Genomic DNA, 15,532 nt, shown 5'->3' with positions numbered 1-15,532 from the left:
TAATGAACCAGTTTCCATCTCATAAAATTCTGTAATTGCAGATGGTATCGGTGGACACCTATGACAATCTCAGCAGAGATTGCAGCACGGCATTCCTCATTATAGGATACATGGACACTGAACTCCTCTCTGCTCACGAACGTGGGGTTGATTCATTGACAGGGCATTATCAGGAAAATTGCAGTGATGTGACTAGTGCTTCACTGTGGGTAAATGGAGTACCTCAACTCTGGGAGTTGACAATAGGCTCTTCTAAGAAATTGTAATGCCGTGATTAAGACATAAAGCTGGGCCTCAATACACCTGGGAATTCTTCTGTGACCCTGGCAACACACTTTTTGCTGCTTTTCACTTCTCTGCCTGCAAAAGTTAGAACATTGCTTTCTTATTTTATGGTGTTAAAGTGATAAATATACTACTGTTGTGAGCAATTCAGAAGATACAGTTAGGGAGGCACATGGCTAGATAAATGCCATTAGATTTTAAATGCATTCTGTTTGGTTTGCATTTGCATGTGCTTGTACTTAGCACTAGTAGAAAGCAGGCCAATTTTATTTTGCTTCCTAATTCTGCATTGAGGAAATTAGCTTTAGGTACACAGATCCAAAACTCGTGCATAAAATTCACTCTGTTGTGAAAGAGACCCTAAAAAATAACACATGGAAGAGAAAATACTTTAATTTTGGAGTTCTTTTAGCTTGTTCTTTTAGACGCTGGTATTGATTTAGTTTGTCTACATTTTAATATGTGTATTTTCTTATTACAAAGAAAATAATATCATCCAGATAGCTTCAGAGTCTTTTTATTTTAGTAGAAGCACCTGAGTAGTGTTTTAAGGATACTGGGAGACACACTGAAAGAAATGGTGAACCTCAAGAGGTTTTGGATCACTGGAATGGATAGTGGAAGAGGTGGCTATGAAATCCCCAAGTAAGCCCTACCTGGGACTCCCAGCAGCTGTTTCAACCTGTGATGCCACAGGCTGCTCAGAAGCTCTTTAATCTGCACATCTTTGAAATGACAGACCACAATGCATCCTCCTGTGCGTTTTGTCTGCTATGTGCCAGAAGTTAGGAAACTGTTTGTTCACTAAACTACGGAAGCTGAAAAAAAGAGTAAGAAGTAATACTAAAAAAAAGTAGCTGAAATAAGAATCCTTTAACATAAGTGTCAGCAGGAGCTGTTAGTTTCTCAGTGTTTTTGAAAATCGCATCTTCCAGGTATCTGGCTTTAGGCTTCTTTAGGCTTCTGATGTTGTTGATTTTTTTAATATTTTATTTTATTTTGGGGGGTGGGAGGGTGTTATCTGGTCTCTGTCTTGTCATATATCAAGCTTTACCACTTTTCACAGAAATTATCATGCCTTCCTCTGAAATTTTGTCTATGGCACTGAAAAATTTGAACTGTTCCAGTAATAGCAATAGTGCTTGGGGTCCACTTATGCTACCACTAACAATGCTGTAGCAGTTCTGTGTAACATCAGAGTAAGAAGTGCATCCACTGCACTGTGCAACATGCTATAGATAAACATACTAGGAACCATTGTGTTTGCATCATTTAAATAAAATGTTTTTAAACATTATTTGGCGTCAGTTGTAGACAGATATGTACAATAAATCTTCGAGCAAGTACTATCGGAAGTAACAGCTAAGTGGAATTTAAAATGTATTACAAAAATGTGATCACTAATAAGTTTTTAAACATTCCCTCTTCTCCTGGTCTAAACTGGGCCTCAGGAGCTAAAAAATAAGAAGAGCTAATGAAATGACCTGACAGAATGGCAGGGTTTGTTTACTAGTCCGTATTTGAGTAGGATTCATGCTCCATGTGATTGACAGTCATTGCAAATTCTTTGGCTTTTTAAGACTCAAGGCGCCGCAGTCTTGGGTGAACTTCAGTTCAGAACGGAGTTGTTTACAGAAGTTAACTAAGTAGTTACTGGAGGATCACATGCCATGTTTCACTGAACTGTTGTGGGATGGTATGGGTTTGCAGTGCAAATGGCGATGACTCAGGTTAAAACCTATTCCAACTCTTGTGGGAGCCTCGTTGCTTTGGCACCTGGAAGAGCTAGGTAGCTGAACTGGCTTCCATTGCTCACCATGTCCAAATTTCTTCCCACAGTGTGGCTTGAATGTTTTAGCATTTCATAAAATCAGATTATGGTGATCCAAAAGGGACAAAAATTTTCCTCCCTCTTCAGCATTTGCATCAAAAAATTAGAGGTTGTTGTTGCCAGAATGTGTGCACTTAAAGCTTCAATATTTCCATGCAAGCCAGCCTTCTAATAACTTTTGTTTCTCTGTTTTGAATATTCCTTAGTCAGTGTCTCTCCCCTAGCGAAGCTGAGACATAATTCAGTTGTATCTGTACCAGAGCAATGTGCAGGAGACATGCTTTTGAACCTGCGATCAAAAATTGCTTTGGCCTGTTTTCTGTTCCTGCTTTATCTTTTCATAAACTCATGTCTAATTTGATGACCACTGTCATTCTTTAGATTTCTTCAGCATTACAGTTCTCAAGGGACTTATCTCTCACTTAGTGTCATGTTTGCAGATTAACTTTCTCCACGTGCACCAGTATGCAGCAGCACAAGTTGAATCTTGCATCATTATTTTTTTATTTATTTATGTTACATCCTGTTGCTCTTTGTGATGTTTTTAACACTTCCTCCCAATTTATTATTATCTGTGTATTCCACCTAAAAGCTGTTGATTTCTACCTCTGGCTAACCAACTGCTTGGGTAGCTTTATAGACAGTACAGCATGGAAATGATTCAGATCTCACAAACACAACTTGGCAGCTGGGTGGAAGCACCTGGAGTAAGGAGCTTCTGAGCACTTCTACCGAGCCATGGTGCAGTGGTTTACTTTTCACGTCGCATGCAGCCATGGCACGCCGACATAGCAATTCCTGCATCGGGAGTGTTCAGCAGTGGCTCTGAAAGCACCACCTTTGGTGTCTTCTGTCTTGTTTTATCTACGTACAGCCTAGTGCCTTCTAACGCTGGAAGTGGGAGACAGCTCGTTTAGGTACTACTGTATCAGTAGCACTGAAGATACATTTCTGTCAGTGGAAGGGTCAATTATATGAACAGCTCTTCCTTTGAAGATATGCTGGAAACATGCTGCTTCCACCCTTCACCAGAGGTGAATCATGAAAAGAAGACTTTGTCACAAACTCGACCCTCGGAAGTGGTATAAAAGAGTTACCCGTCTCTCCAGCCTCTGCTTCCCATCCCACCCTCCAGGACCAGCACGTACCCTGCTTCACATTTCTTAAATAATCCTGTGGTTACTGCTAAGCCTGTGTGACACTCTGAAATATCAACATCTTTTCTGAGAATTAGGCATTATAAGCCTTGATGCTTCCCATGCCTGAGGTGGAGTGATGGGGCCAGCAGAGGGGAAGGCCACCCTGGGAAGTAGCTGGACCACTTCTACCCAGCCCTGTTCCCTCCTTCTCAGAAGTAATGGGACACAGTGCACTGACACAGACCTTTGGGGTGGGAAATCAGATGGCAAAAGCTCTGCAACTGCCTGCATAATTAATTTGGCTTTGTCTTATGCCAGGTACCAGTTCGGGAACAGCTGTGGTTGATCCTATGTTAGGGTTACACGTGTAAGGCTGAAGCACCTCATCTTTTTCTTTCAAAGCAGAGGGTGGCATGACCTATGGCTTTCAGACTAAACCATCTAAAGCTCCTCTCTAGCTTCAGATCCATTGCAAAAATGTATAAATACTATTAGCCACTGATACTGCATTTGGTGCTATAAAAGCAAAGAAATAGGTCTTTCTCCATTGAACTTACGTGTAAGTTAAAGCCCCCAACCTTCTTTACCTTGTTTTCTTCTGAAACTGGTTGTAATGCTTGCTCACTGTGCCAGCCACTACCATTTGAACAGATGCATGTCACTCCTCCAGTTGTCTTTCCTAAATTCCCAGCAAACGAGAGACGAAAATGAACATATCAGCTATATGTCAGTGTCCAGATAAAAAGCTGCAAAGTTAAGTTATGAAGCTCACCCTTGTTCACGAAATTAACTGATCTCATATTGGCCCAGCAGAGCTCCTTCTCTCTGACAGATTATTACTTCTAATCATATGAATCAGTGCTCATTCCGGTATGATTTTGATGAAGTCCATAAAAGACAGCACGCTCATCTCCTCCGATGCTTTGAATATTGAAATAGAACATTTTTTTTCTGGTAATTCTTCTGCATTAATTGCTTCTACTTATTCAATGAGTGTTAGCTTTTGTTATAACCCATCCCATAGACTCCTGACACCTTGCCTGCTGAGAAGTCCTGTCCTTGAAGGTACTATAGTGCACAATGATCAGAACTTATTGCTGATGTTTTGCTAGCATTTACTAGCAACATCTTGGCAGAGGGTGACCTCTAGTACTGTCTCTAAACATTTTCAATTTACAGACTCAAGAATTTTTGCTGTCTTTGCCTCTCATTCTTTTGAAGAGGTCAGCCCTTTACGAATTTGCCACAAGAAAGAAGTTCAAAATGCCCTATACACTTAAACAGCTTAATAGGAATATAGCTACAATGAACACACAACATACAATTCATTTTAATATTTATAGAAGAAATTCACATTGTTTTAAGTGTACGCGAGCAGCTGCTGTCATTTGGCTATGAGCAGATGTTAGACCTCCGAAAGCTTCGCTGATAATTAAAATACTAACAGTTAGTGTTTTACCCCAGCTGCAGGTTCTGTTTACTGTAAATTTGATTTTAATGGTGCCTCTGTGCAGTTATTGAATAGAGGTTTGTTTTCTACTATACATACAAAAGTGTCTACAATGAAGACAAATGGTTATTTCCCGTAATTTACCCTGGAAAGATATGAACATACACTGTAACGTAGTTGAATTTATAAATGAAATGCAGAGATGACTATCGCAGAGCAAATGGTAATTTCTGTTATCTTAACTAACAAAAATAGCCAAGAAAACTTACTAGTTCTAGTTATTCGCAAACATTCTGCCTAAAAGCTGCCGTGCTTTTCAAATGGGTTGAGACATACCCTTGAGCAAAGAACAGGTGCTCCTTATTACTGAATGGGTGCATAAATCAGAATAAATAAATAAATGAAATCACGATACTCAGATTTGATTGGTATACAGAAGAATATAATTTCTGCTTGATCATTTCATAACATGATTTTTTTTTTATTTTTGGTGTCCCTTACAAGTGTCTGTTCTCTTTAGTGCATATATGTACATCAAACGTTGGGAAAGGCTAGCCAATTTCAGAATTGTTAATCCCAAGGGCCTGATTATGCAAACACAATGCATAATGCAAGCTACCATGTTTAGTCCCTTTGAGACTATTGAGGCTAACTATGGCAGTAAGCAGTACTCTTGATAAATAAATGTTTATGAGACCAGGATCTAAATGTATATATTCTTGAAAAACAGAAACTCTTGCTGAGATAATAATGACAAAAAGTAGTTTGGGCTTTTTTTTTTTTTTAGCAAAATAGTTACTGTCTGAGTTAGGACCCATTTCAGAAATCCCGATAATTTGTCTTATGATCAGAGCTTGTGGTTTGTTTGTTTGTTTTCTGATTTTCTCATATTAGCATTCCTATTATTTTTCATGTGATGTTATATGCTCTGATGGCCCAGGAAACAGAATTCTGCAGTCTGACTGAGCACAACCGGTTTCTCTTGCAATCTGGATTCTGGTTTAGAAGTGCTAAAAAGCACTGCAGTTACGCTGCAGGAGTTAAAGCAGAAAAAGTACATCCGTGTAGCATCAATGTCAGTTGTTCCCAAACCGAGGGCCTTTGAAGCCGGTCTGCAAAGAAATGTCCAGGCTGGCTACCCTCATCTCCAGCTGCTAAATTGCTTTGGAAAAGCTAGCTAAAGTACTCCAAATACATTCCTAATGCTACTTGTCCATACTGGTAATTGCTGTATATGCCTCAGTGAGGCTTTTGCTCCCAAGCAGGACTTGAGAAGATAAAGCCTGCATGATGGCAAGTGTGTGAAGAGGAAGGGTAGTCTACAAGAAAGTCTGGCACTGTGCACATTGGGCAGTTGTAAAATCTATGCATTAACACCTTACCTGTTTACCGTGGTCAGTGGCAGTTTCAGTACATAAATTTTTTATTTGCGTAGCTTCCGTAACGCTAGGCTTTATAGAGTTCATTTTTGACCTTAAGCGCAAGAAAAGAGAAGCTGAAATTTTTCGCAGAGAAGGCCTTTTCCCAAAGGTTAATTGGGCATTGGAAGGAAACCAAACCAAACCAAACCAAACCAAACCTAAACACCGTAACTGAATGGCCCAGCTATTTATTTTGGTGGCTGTTTCGTGTTTTGCTTCTCTGTTGTTGCTGTTGACATAGTCCTGTAAGGTATGCGATGTCAAAATAACAAGCAGAAAATTTCAGTCTGGTTATCAGAAGAAAAAAAATCCAAAATTATTTCCTCTTACATTTTAAGAAAGCTAAATGGACATCTGCCACTTTGCTTAAGGTACCTGAAAGGTTAGAGCTTCATCCTTTATACAAGCAATTCTTAGAAGACCTTGAAGTTTCTAAACATGATGGAGGACAAAGGATAAAGCTAGAAGCAAAGGATGTTTTGAGTTTTAGCCTGAAACATGACATTTCTGGATTTTTAAGTACAGGATGAACTACTCACAGTATTTTGGAATTAGTTATGGTATTTAATTTTCTTTTTACAGTTAAAATATACTGAAAAGAAAAAACCCTTACTGCATTCGTATCTCTCTCTTATTACCATTTACGTACCTTCTGTCAGTGGTGGAATTTTTTTATGTCTCTTAGGGAGCTGGTTAAGTTCCCTATAGGTATATCTATTTGTACTGCTTTACAAATATATGCTGCCTTTGTGGACATAATAGGTCTGACAGAGCCCTTTTGGCTTGCTGATTTATTTCACTTCTTGGTTTGACCCATCCTATTTTCTTCCTTCAGTAGAAGATATGAATGAGCCTTCACAACCTCTTTTATTTAATAGCTTAACTAGCTGTTTTTGAAAATGCTGGCCCCTGTATTGCTTGTACATTCAAAAAAAAAAAAAAAACCACTAGAAAAAACACCTTAGAAAAGAAAAAGAATAACTTTTACTATGGTTAAGGAAGAGATCTGAAAAGTGTGGTTTATTATTATGGCCTCCAAAAATCAAGAAAATAGTCATGCTACAGTTCTTAGACCGCACTTAATTATTTAAAGATCGTTACAAAAAGGAAAAAAAAAAAAAAGAATGAATGAAAGAAAAAATGCAGAAATTTGGAGCTGGATCAGGGCCTAAATTATTCCTTTATGAACTTGGAGGGTGGGCTTTTACCATACCAGTCAAAATATTTTCTTGTTACATAGACAAATAGACAATAACTTTTGAAATAAAGACATCAGTTGCTCATTCAAGTGATAGCCAATGTAAGTTGAATTCTCGATATCTTGTAATTGTAGGAAGATTGCATTTAGTTGAAAGAAAAGATGTTTCTTTGCGTTCACGTTGTTTAATATTCATTGCATTTTAATAGACACCAAATATTTGTATGTATCAGTAAATAATGTGCCTAATCACCAAAGTATGAAAAATTAAGTGTTGCCAAATAGGGTGCTATAAATCAGGTCACCTGGAACTTTCGCAGGAAAGGCAAAATAGCTGTTTTAAGCGTGCTGTGTAAATGCAGATCATTTCCGTCATCCTAACAGATTATTTCATCTATGGCTTACTGCTTTGTCCTAAAGGTGTTCCTCGTGAAGGATATCCTCAGCCCAGCCCCACCGTGCACAGCCACTGCTACAACTTTTGGGCAAGGTTTAAAATTCTGAAGAGGCGGCTGGTAGAGAGCAAAGTGGTGCTTTACATATAATATTAGCAGAGACTTTCCTAACACATTACGCATTTCTTTCTGAGACAAGTCTCCTTAATGCCATCTTTATCTGCTACACGATGCATGAAATCTACTTTCTGTTTCAGAACTGCAGCTGACCCCCGACCCCTCGCGTGGCGCCACAATGTGACCTCTCTATTGTCATCAGCTTTCATTCTCCTGAAAATCCTATGAATTTTTATTACAAGTTTTTTTAAACCAAGCTGAGGCTTCAACAAATTACTTGACACAGATGAGATGAAGTTGTTGAAGTAGTGTTAGATAAGTTTTACAGCCAGCATGTGTGCTGCTGAACAGTACAAAGCCAGTGTCCTACAATGTCATACACCAGTAACTGCTGAGCCTACTATTGGATAAATACATCATTTTATGGAACATTGATTGTTCTATAAACCCAATGGAGTATTATGCTCTATGATCAAACCATTTAGATTGTGTGTAGAGCACAGAAAATGCCATATTCAGGATGGTACTAAAAGTGCCATTTGTGTATTTTATGGATGTCATTACGGGGGAAACTTCTCTCTGTAGGCCCTGTTTACTGCAAAATTTTTTAGTCTGTAATGACATTTTTCATTCACAACGTATGCCTTCAAGAGAGGGGGCCCTTGTTTTATTTGTTTCATTCGAGTTTACTGCACAAATCCTGTACGTTTTAATTAAATGTACGCTTAACAAAAGAATAAGGTATTTATTCTGTGGGGAACAAATGATGACAGTAACAAAAGAATAAAACAGACACACAAAAGGAAGTCAGGTACTGAGGAAAAGAGAGGGAAAAAGGTACTAAACCCTATTTGTAGTTTCCCAGAAGCACATTAAACATCAAAGCATTTCTTTTAGCCCTATTTTGGGAGTTTGTGGTCTCTGAGAATTAAAATAACCTGCGAATATGGATTTAATGTCTAAAAAATCCTGACATTTTCAAATAAAAAACTAACAGTCGCTCAAGACTCCAACTGATAAATAATGGTCCTGCTGAAATGACAGACTTCTTGGAAAGAAACCAATTCTGTGATCATTGCACCCCTAGATATGAAACACCTCTTTACAAATTGTCTGAATATGAGCTCTCATATCATTATATTTTGTCATTTTAATGCCTATTTGTGTATCTTCTTAATTTGCAGTGACATGCAATCAGCAACAAGTCCAGTTTTCCTAATATTAATGTGGGCTTGTATTGCAGCTTATGTTTGCCATGTCAGCCAACACTTACCCCTTCTCTTTGCCAGCTTTTAAGAGGGGGTGAGAGGCAGGCTGAATTTAGTAGGACAACATGATTTGTTGCTACATATAGTCCAATAATGTGACATGTTCCTTAAATACATAAAAATTCCTGCAAATGTTGTGTTGGATAGCAGTGCTCCATTATAGAAATGTGCTGTTTCAAAGTCAAAATAGCAGCTAAGCCTCAAAATATGTTGTTTTCTAAATATCTTCCCTACTTGGCTTTTCGCTGGTAGAACAAAAGAAAACCAGTAAAATCTGCAATTCATATTTACCATGAAAAATCACTAAAATTGAAGCTGATGTTCCCAGTAAATTCTTGGTCATAGTCCAGTAAAAATTTAAAGTTACAGTAGATTCACATTAGTTTAAATGACACTTGAACTTCTACATAGCTCAACATTAATTCATTATAGTTGAAATGGAAGAATCTTCAGTGGGTGAATCTTTTACAATCTGATTGAGGCTGTTACATTTTATAGGAGCCATTTTTCAAAGCAGTACTGACAGCACTCGAAGTTATTAAATTGCTGAATCAAAAGATGGACCTGCAATCGCATTTATGAACTGTGATGGAATAGCTGGGGTTGCACCGAGCTGAGGTTAAGATGTTGGTGTAGTTAAGCTTCATCACACCCCTTAGTGACAGCAGTATTTACCCGTGTAGTTTACTTTAATGGTCAGGAAGTGGCTTAACTCACCTCTGGATTCAAATAGATTAAGTAAGCAGTCAGAATGGCATAATTATCAGCGCTGCGAGGGATTCACTGGATAGCTTTTCACCCAGGAGACTTCCTGTTCAATTGCACAGTAAAGGCCGGCACAGCACAGATTCATGGGTACAGCAATTATTTTAGGAGATGAAAACAGGATGGATTTCCTTTTTCTTTCCCTTCCCCACACCGGAGCTTCTCCTCGCTGCAGCGATGCTGTGTCCTGTACATAAATTATAATTATCTTAGGGGAAAGATGTCATGATTTTGATGCATGCATGTGAAAATTATGATCGCAGAGTTATTTTGATTTTGAAATCCTGTGGAAAATGCATGATTTGTAGAGTTATTTTGATTTTGTGCCACATCACTGCCAGGCTCCTCTTTTATCATGTCAACAAAGCAAGATTCCTGAGAGAATTAATTACTTCTACTCTATTATAAAATGTGGAGGAGCTAAGATAATTGTCATTTTATGTTGATTTCCCCTTCCTATTTTTCTGCTCTTTGGGGGGTCTCGTGAATGTCAGTGCCTACAGAGAGAAGAGGAAAAGTGGGGATAAGAACCAGTCGTACCACAGTAAGCCTCCTCACAGCTTACGCCTGACAAAATGTACTTCAGTTGTATGTGCCAGATACATCACGCAGCATCACTTGGAAACACTCTAATGGTTTAAATTGTTAATTTTCTTTTCCAAAGATAACCTGCCTTGCAAACTAAGATGGAGAAAGTTGTGTAACGTCAGCTGAGACTTCTGAAAGTGATTTGCAGCCTTTCAGCTTAACACAATTACCTGTGCTTCATAGCACAGTTCTCCACCAGAAGCTTTGTAATAGAAAAAATAACAGATAGGTGGATAGATAGATGCCAGCAAGAGCCCAGTCTTTTAGGCACTGGTGTTACCTTGGAATATTAGCTTGATACTCACCTTAGCATATCAACTTGCTAGAGGCTGCAAGATGCCAAGTGCTCAGTCTCAGTGTAGCACATCTCATAAGTGTGAACTTACCTTCAAGCAGATGAGTCTGTGGTTTTTAGAGCCCAGTGTAGTTCTCTGTGGGATCAGGGCCTGACAGTTAAAGCGTGGGTGTGGACGGCCTCAGCATCAGGGGCCTCATCAGACTTCCCAAGGCCCACCTGGCACCAAACCCTCGCCTTGATCTCGGTGTCTGGGTCCCACTTTCTTCTCTGTGTGCGCCGGTTGTGGGCCTGCAGGAGCTGCAGTGGGGCTTGGGGATGGCACCATGACAAGGGGACAGCAAGTGCTGAGCTGTTCTGCCACGGGGCTGGTCACAGGGTGCAGTCAGTCATGTCTGCCTAGACTCCTGGAAGGCAAGATGGGCGGCAGGGTAACGCCGAGGCTATGTTTTGAGGGTGATGGGCTTGGTTTTGTGTGGCCTTGGGCATCATTTGCTTTGCTGAAGCGTCACTGCTAGTGTTGAGAATGGAGGAGGAAGCCTTCGCTGACCCAAAAGCAGACTGAGTGGCAAAATAAGCAGTTGCAACGTGGAGGTAAAGGTATTTTTATCTATTAATTGATTTCACATAGAAGTAATTAAGAAGTGTAATTGAGGTTTCTCTGGGTGATAGTTGCATAAAATATCCTGCGTAGGGTGAGAAGACTACCAAGCGTTTTCTCCAGGTAGCTAGGCTAGTGAACCGAGCCAGTAAGGTGTGCTGGAGAAGGTGCTAGGTGGAAATGAAGGGGAAGACAACGGCATCAAGCTGACAGCATGGCAATTACCTCGCCAACAAAAGCGGGGTATTAAGAAGATCAACCACAGTTTTTCACACCCAGATATGTTTAACGTAACATATGATCCTAAAATTCGTTGCCAAAGTACCCAAGTATCACCAATAGGATTTTCTATAAAAGATGTGTTAATGGCTTTTAACTGTATACTGTATTTATCTGGGCTTTTTTGTACAGCATATTTTAAAAAAACACATTTAAATTGTTAATAGGCTGCAGCATTGTTAAACTCAGCAATTACTTCAACCTGTAAATATGTTATTTGGAAAACATGCAAATTGTTTTTGTTCACTTGCTCATTTTATCTGTGTTTTCTGCCAGTGAAATCTAAAAATTGTCAAGAAATTTTCTTCCATTTAAGCTACAATTTGTTAAAGTAATGAACCGATATTTTCCATGATACCATGTTCACAGCATATTTTGTCTTGCAGGCATTGTATCCAAGTCCTATGAGTGCCGGCTGAAGGGGCAAGGAGCAACCTTTGTGGAAACTGCGAGTCCTTTTACTGCAGCAGCACTGGGAGAGGTTTCTCCAGTTAAAGAGAAGGCCTTTCGAGGCAGCAGAAGGCAGCCACAGTCACCTGAACAAGTTCAGCAAGTTATTATTATTCAAGGATATGACGGCGACTTTGCAATTGATGTCTCTGCGGAAGAAACGGCAGCAGCTACCCTTCAGACTCTAGCAATGGCTGGTCAGATGGCCAGGGTCGTCCATATTACAGAGGATGGGCAAGTCATAGCTACAAATCAAAACGGCTCCCACATGAGTAGTGTGGTTCCAGGGCAGATACTTACCGAGCAGCTAGCAGATGGTGCCACGCAGGTGGTAGTGGTTGAAGGTGCTGTAACAGGAGCCGAGATGGAGGAGGCCGTTCCTATAGATGCAGTTCCTGACTCCAGTAGTGCTGTACTGCAGCAGATAATGCAACAAGAAGTTTTAGATGCTTCTGAAGCTACAGTCCATCCCCAAGACTCCTCGTCAGCATTAGATGCCTTGCTTTGTGCTGTAACAGAGCTGGGCGAAGTGGAAACCAAATCTGGACTCCTTGACAGAAGCAGGTCTAGTCACAAAGATTTCTTGCAAATGCCAAACCCAGAGGCGCCCAGTGTCCCCAGTGATGCAGGGAGACAAGAAATACAAATGTTCCACGAAGTTCAGGAGACTCAGGAAGATACCGAACCTATGGAAGTAGTGACGCAGGTCATGCACCCATCGGCTATAATTGCATCTCAGGAGAGAGCTCAGGCTGCCTTCAAGAAAATGGTCCAAGGAGTATTACATTTTGCTGTATGTGATACGGCTGCAGCCGACCAGCTGATGAAAGAAGGTGTCACTCAGGTCATTGTAAATGAGGAAGGGACTGTGCATATGGTAGCTGGAGAAGGCTCTCAGATAATTATGCAGGAAGCTGGTAGCCACGCGCTCAGTGTCCAGAGTGAACACATGGATTTAGTCGATTCAGATGGGGAAATATCACAGATTATCGTCACTGAAGAAATAGCTCAAGCCATGGTTCAGGGTTCTGATGGTGACTTCTCGGAAGGTGCAACCCACTACATTGTCACAGAATTGCCACCAGACATGCAGGATGAGCCTGGTGTGTACTCGCATGCTGTGATAGAGACAGCTGGGTCTCAAGAGATTTTGCAGGCTGGTACTGCTATAGAAGCAAAAGCTGTATCCCCTGATAGAGCAGGAGAACAGTTAACAAGCATGGTCATTTATACAGAGGGTGGCTCACAAGTAGTTCAGGGCCAGGGAGATGAAAACGAAGTACAAGAAGCATGAAGAGCTTTATCTCATAGGCTTGATGCAGGTGATCAGATCCATGGAGGCACTGTATTCCTGGAACAACTTCTGTAAAACCTTCTCAATACAATATGCTCATAGGCAGGTAACAAATATGCACCCTGTGGGAGGTGAAGGTCAGCTACTAGGAGGAGTTCACTGAAAAGGACAGTACAATCTTGTTACAATAGCTCTGAGAATTATTATAGGGGATTATTTTAAAGCAAATGTGTTAGGACACAAAAGAGGATAAAAATATCCCCCTCCTCTCCAGTAGGTATTGTTCTGTTCACTGGTTTATTTTTTTTCAAATGTTGTTTTATCTCAGGGTAAATCCCTGCCTTCTTTTTTGTCTAACATAATCACAAGAGTAAAATACTTTCACTTACATGTATATTTTATAAACAGATAAATAAGCAAAAAATTACAAAAAGTGCATCATTACAATGACAAGGTGATCAGGTAAGCTTAGGTACTGTAATTGGTGCCCTTCTTTATTTTAAAGAAGAACAGGTGACATTTTGCTTTCTAGAATCTTACTTTAAAATATCTGTGGTGAAACATATGTCATCAAATTAAGTGTTTTCTCCATCTGGAATCAAATTTTTTAATAGTAGCTTAGTCTTTCATGGTATTGCATAAGACTTTTCCTAGGGAAGAGTTGCTACATTTCAGAAAATTCTTGATTATACACATTCAGAAAAGATAACTCGATGCCTGTATCTTCCACTTAAATTTAGATGAGAGTCCTACATATGAAATGTGCTTTTTTTTTTTTTGAAAAAATATTCTCACTGTCAGTGTTTTGCTTTTCTTATAAATATGCTTCATATAAATACCATTTTGCAGTTCATTTTGTGAGCGACTTTTGAAATGTTATGGGGCATTTTTGAAGAAAATTCTGACATTGACATTAAGTAGGAAAAAAAAAAAAAAAGGTGACCTTGTATTTCTTGCTTAGTCCGGAATGTCAATTATTTAGCTGTGGATATACTGCAATTGTCCAATGCAAGTTCATGTTGAAAAGATTTGTTTCACAATACAACTGCTTTTGTTTCTTTTAAAAAAATGTAAAATATGAACTGGCAAGTTTGGTTTTTTTTTGTTTGTTTTTGTCTTTCAAATAAAATGTTAGCATTAAAATGAAGCATCATGATTTTTAATATTAAGCAATAAACAGAACTGGCATTCAGCAGGAGCAAACAAATGCTATCTGTTATGTCTGTGCATTTTCTCTTTTCCTTTCTCAAGCTAGCTAGCTAGATAAAGATAAAAGAATCTAATTTCTGAAGTGTGCCTCATGCATGCTTAATATAATTGTGTAAGTGTTTAGGGTATAAGCCATGCTGACTCTAGAGATAACTGGGTTTCCTATCATGTTTAATATCTTAAAATTATCAACTGTGAGAAAGTTGGGGTGAGGCAAAACAATAGTTCCTTCTTGAAGGAACTGTTTAAAAATGTATTTTCTGATAGAGCTACTTAGAAAAGGTGCTTCATTCTGGGGCTATAAGAGCCTGCTGTCTTTTCATCTCTCTCTCTCTTCTCTCTTTTTTTTTTTTTTTTAATTTTATTATTTTCCAGGAATTAAGGTTATGTCTTTGTCAGACCCCCAAAAAAGTAAATTTCAAGTTAGACATGGAGATTCATAATTAGCCGAGTTTGACTTGCTCATCTTTCTTAAAAGTGACAGGCTGTTCACTTACTCTTAAATACTGTCTTCAGCAAACAGTGACAGGATCAACTCCCGTTTGTTATCAGGAAAAAGGTGACCTTTACAAAATGATGGCCCTCTGCAAGACTCTCTCAGATGTTCAAAAAACTGAATGTTTTTCAGTGGAAATATTTCTTCTTGATCATTCCTCCTGTTAACTGTAGCCCTGTGGTCTTGCAGCTTGGATGCTAATTCTTTGCTGTGCTTAGTCCTGTATGGCTAACCTTTCTGCTGCAGTACAGGGTGTTGACACTGACATGCTGCAGTTTACCATTTGTGATTTATTTAGGATAAATATGTCTCAGGTGGCATTTAATCCTTCATAAAACCAGTGTAGCCTGCAGTGTCAAACCAGCAATCACATTGTATGCACAATGAAAAGAGCAGACCTTTGCATAAAAAAAAAAACTGTGGTAGGTGTTCCTGTGCTTGGGAGTATTGG

General features: G+C 39.3%; 1 protein-coding gene across 4 annotated transcripts in view; it reads left to right on the top strand.

Annotated features, from left to right (window-relative positions):
• The window catches only part of ZNF407 (zinc finger protein 407), a 338,205-nt gene extending 322,679 nt beyond the window's left edge, over positions 1 to 15,526 (top strand). For all 4 annotated transcript variants that reach the window (XM_040549542.1, XM_040549543.1, XM_040549544.1 and 1 more), the window contains one exon: positions 12,019 to 15,526. In XM_040549542.1, the coding sequence (XP_040405476.1) occupies positions 12,019 to 13,376 (1,358 nt within the window). In that variant the 3' untranslated portion in view covers positions 13,377 to 15,526. The remainder of the gene's footprint in view (positions 1 to 12,018) is intronic.
• Positions 15,527 to 15,532: the final 6 nt, after the last annotated feature.

This window comes from Cygnus olor, chromosome 2, assembly GCF_009769625.2.
Source record: "Cygnus olor isolate bCygOlo1 chromosome 2, bCygOlo1.pri.v2, whole genome shotgun sequence".
In the NCBI taxonomy this organism is placed as follows: Eukaryota; Metazoa; Chordata; class Aves; order Anseriformes; family Anatidae; genus Cygnus; species Cygnus olor.
The sequence above is the reverse complement of the archived record's forward strand: the minus strand, read 5'-3'. Positions and strand labels throughout refer to the sequence as shown.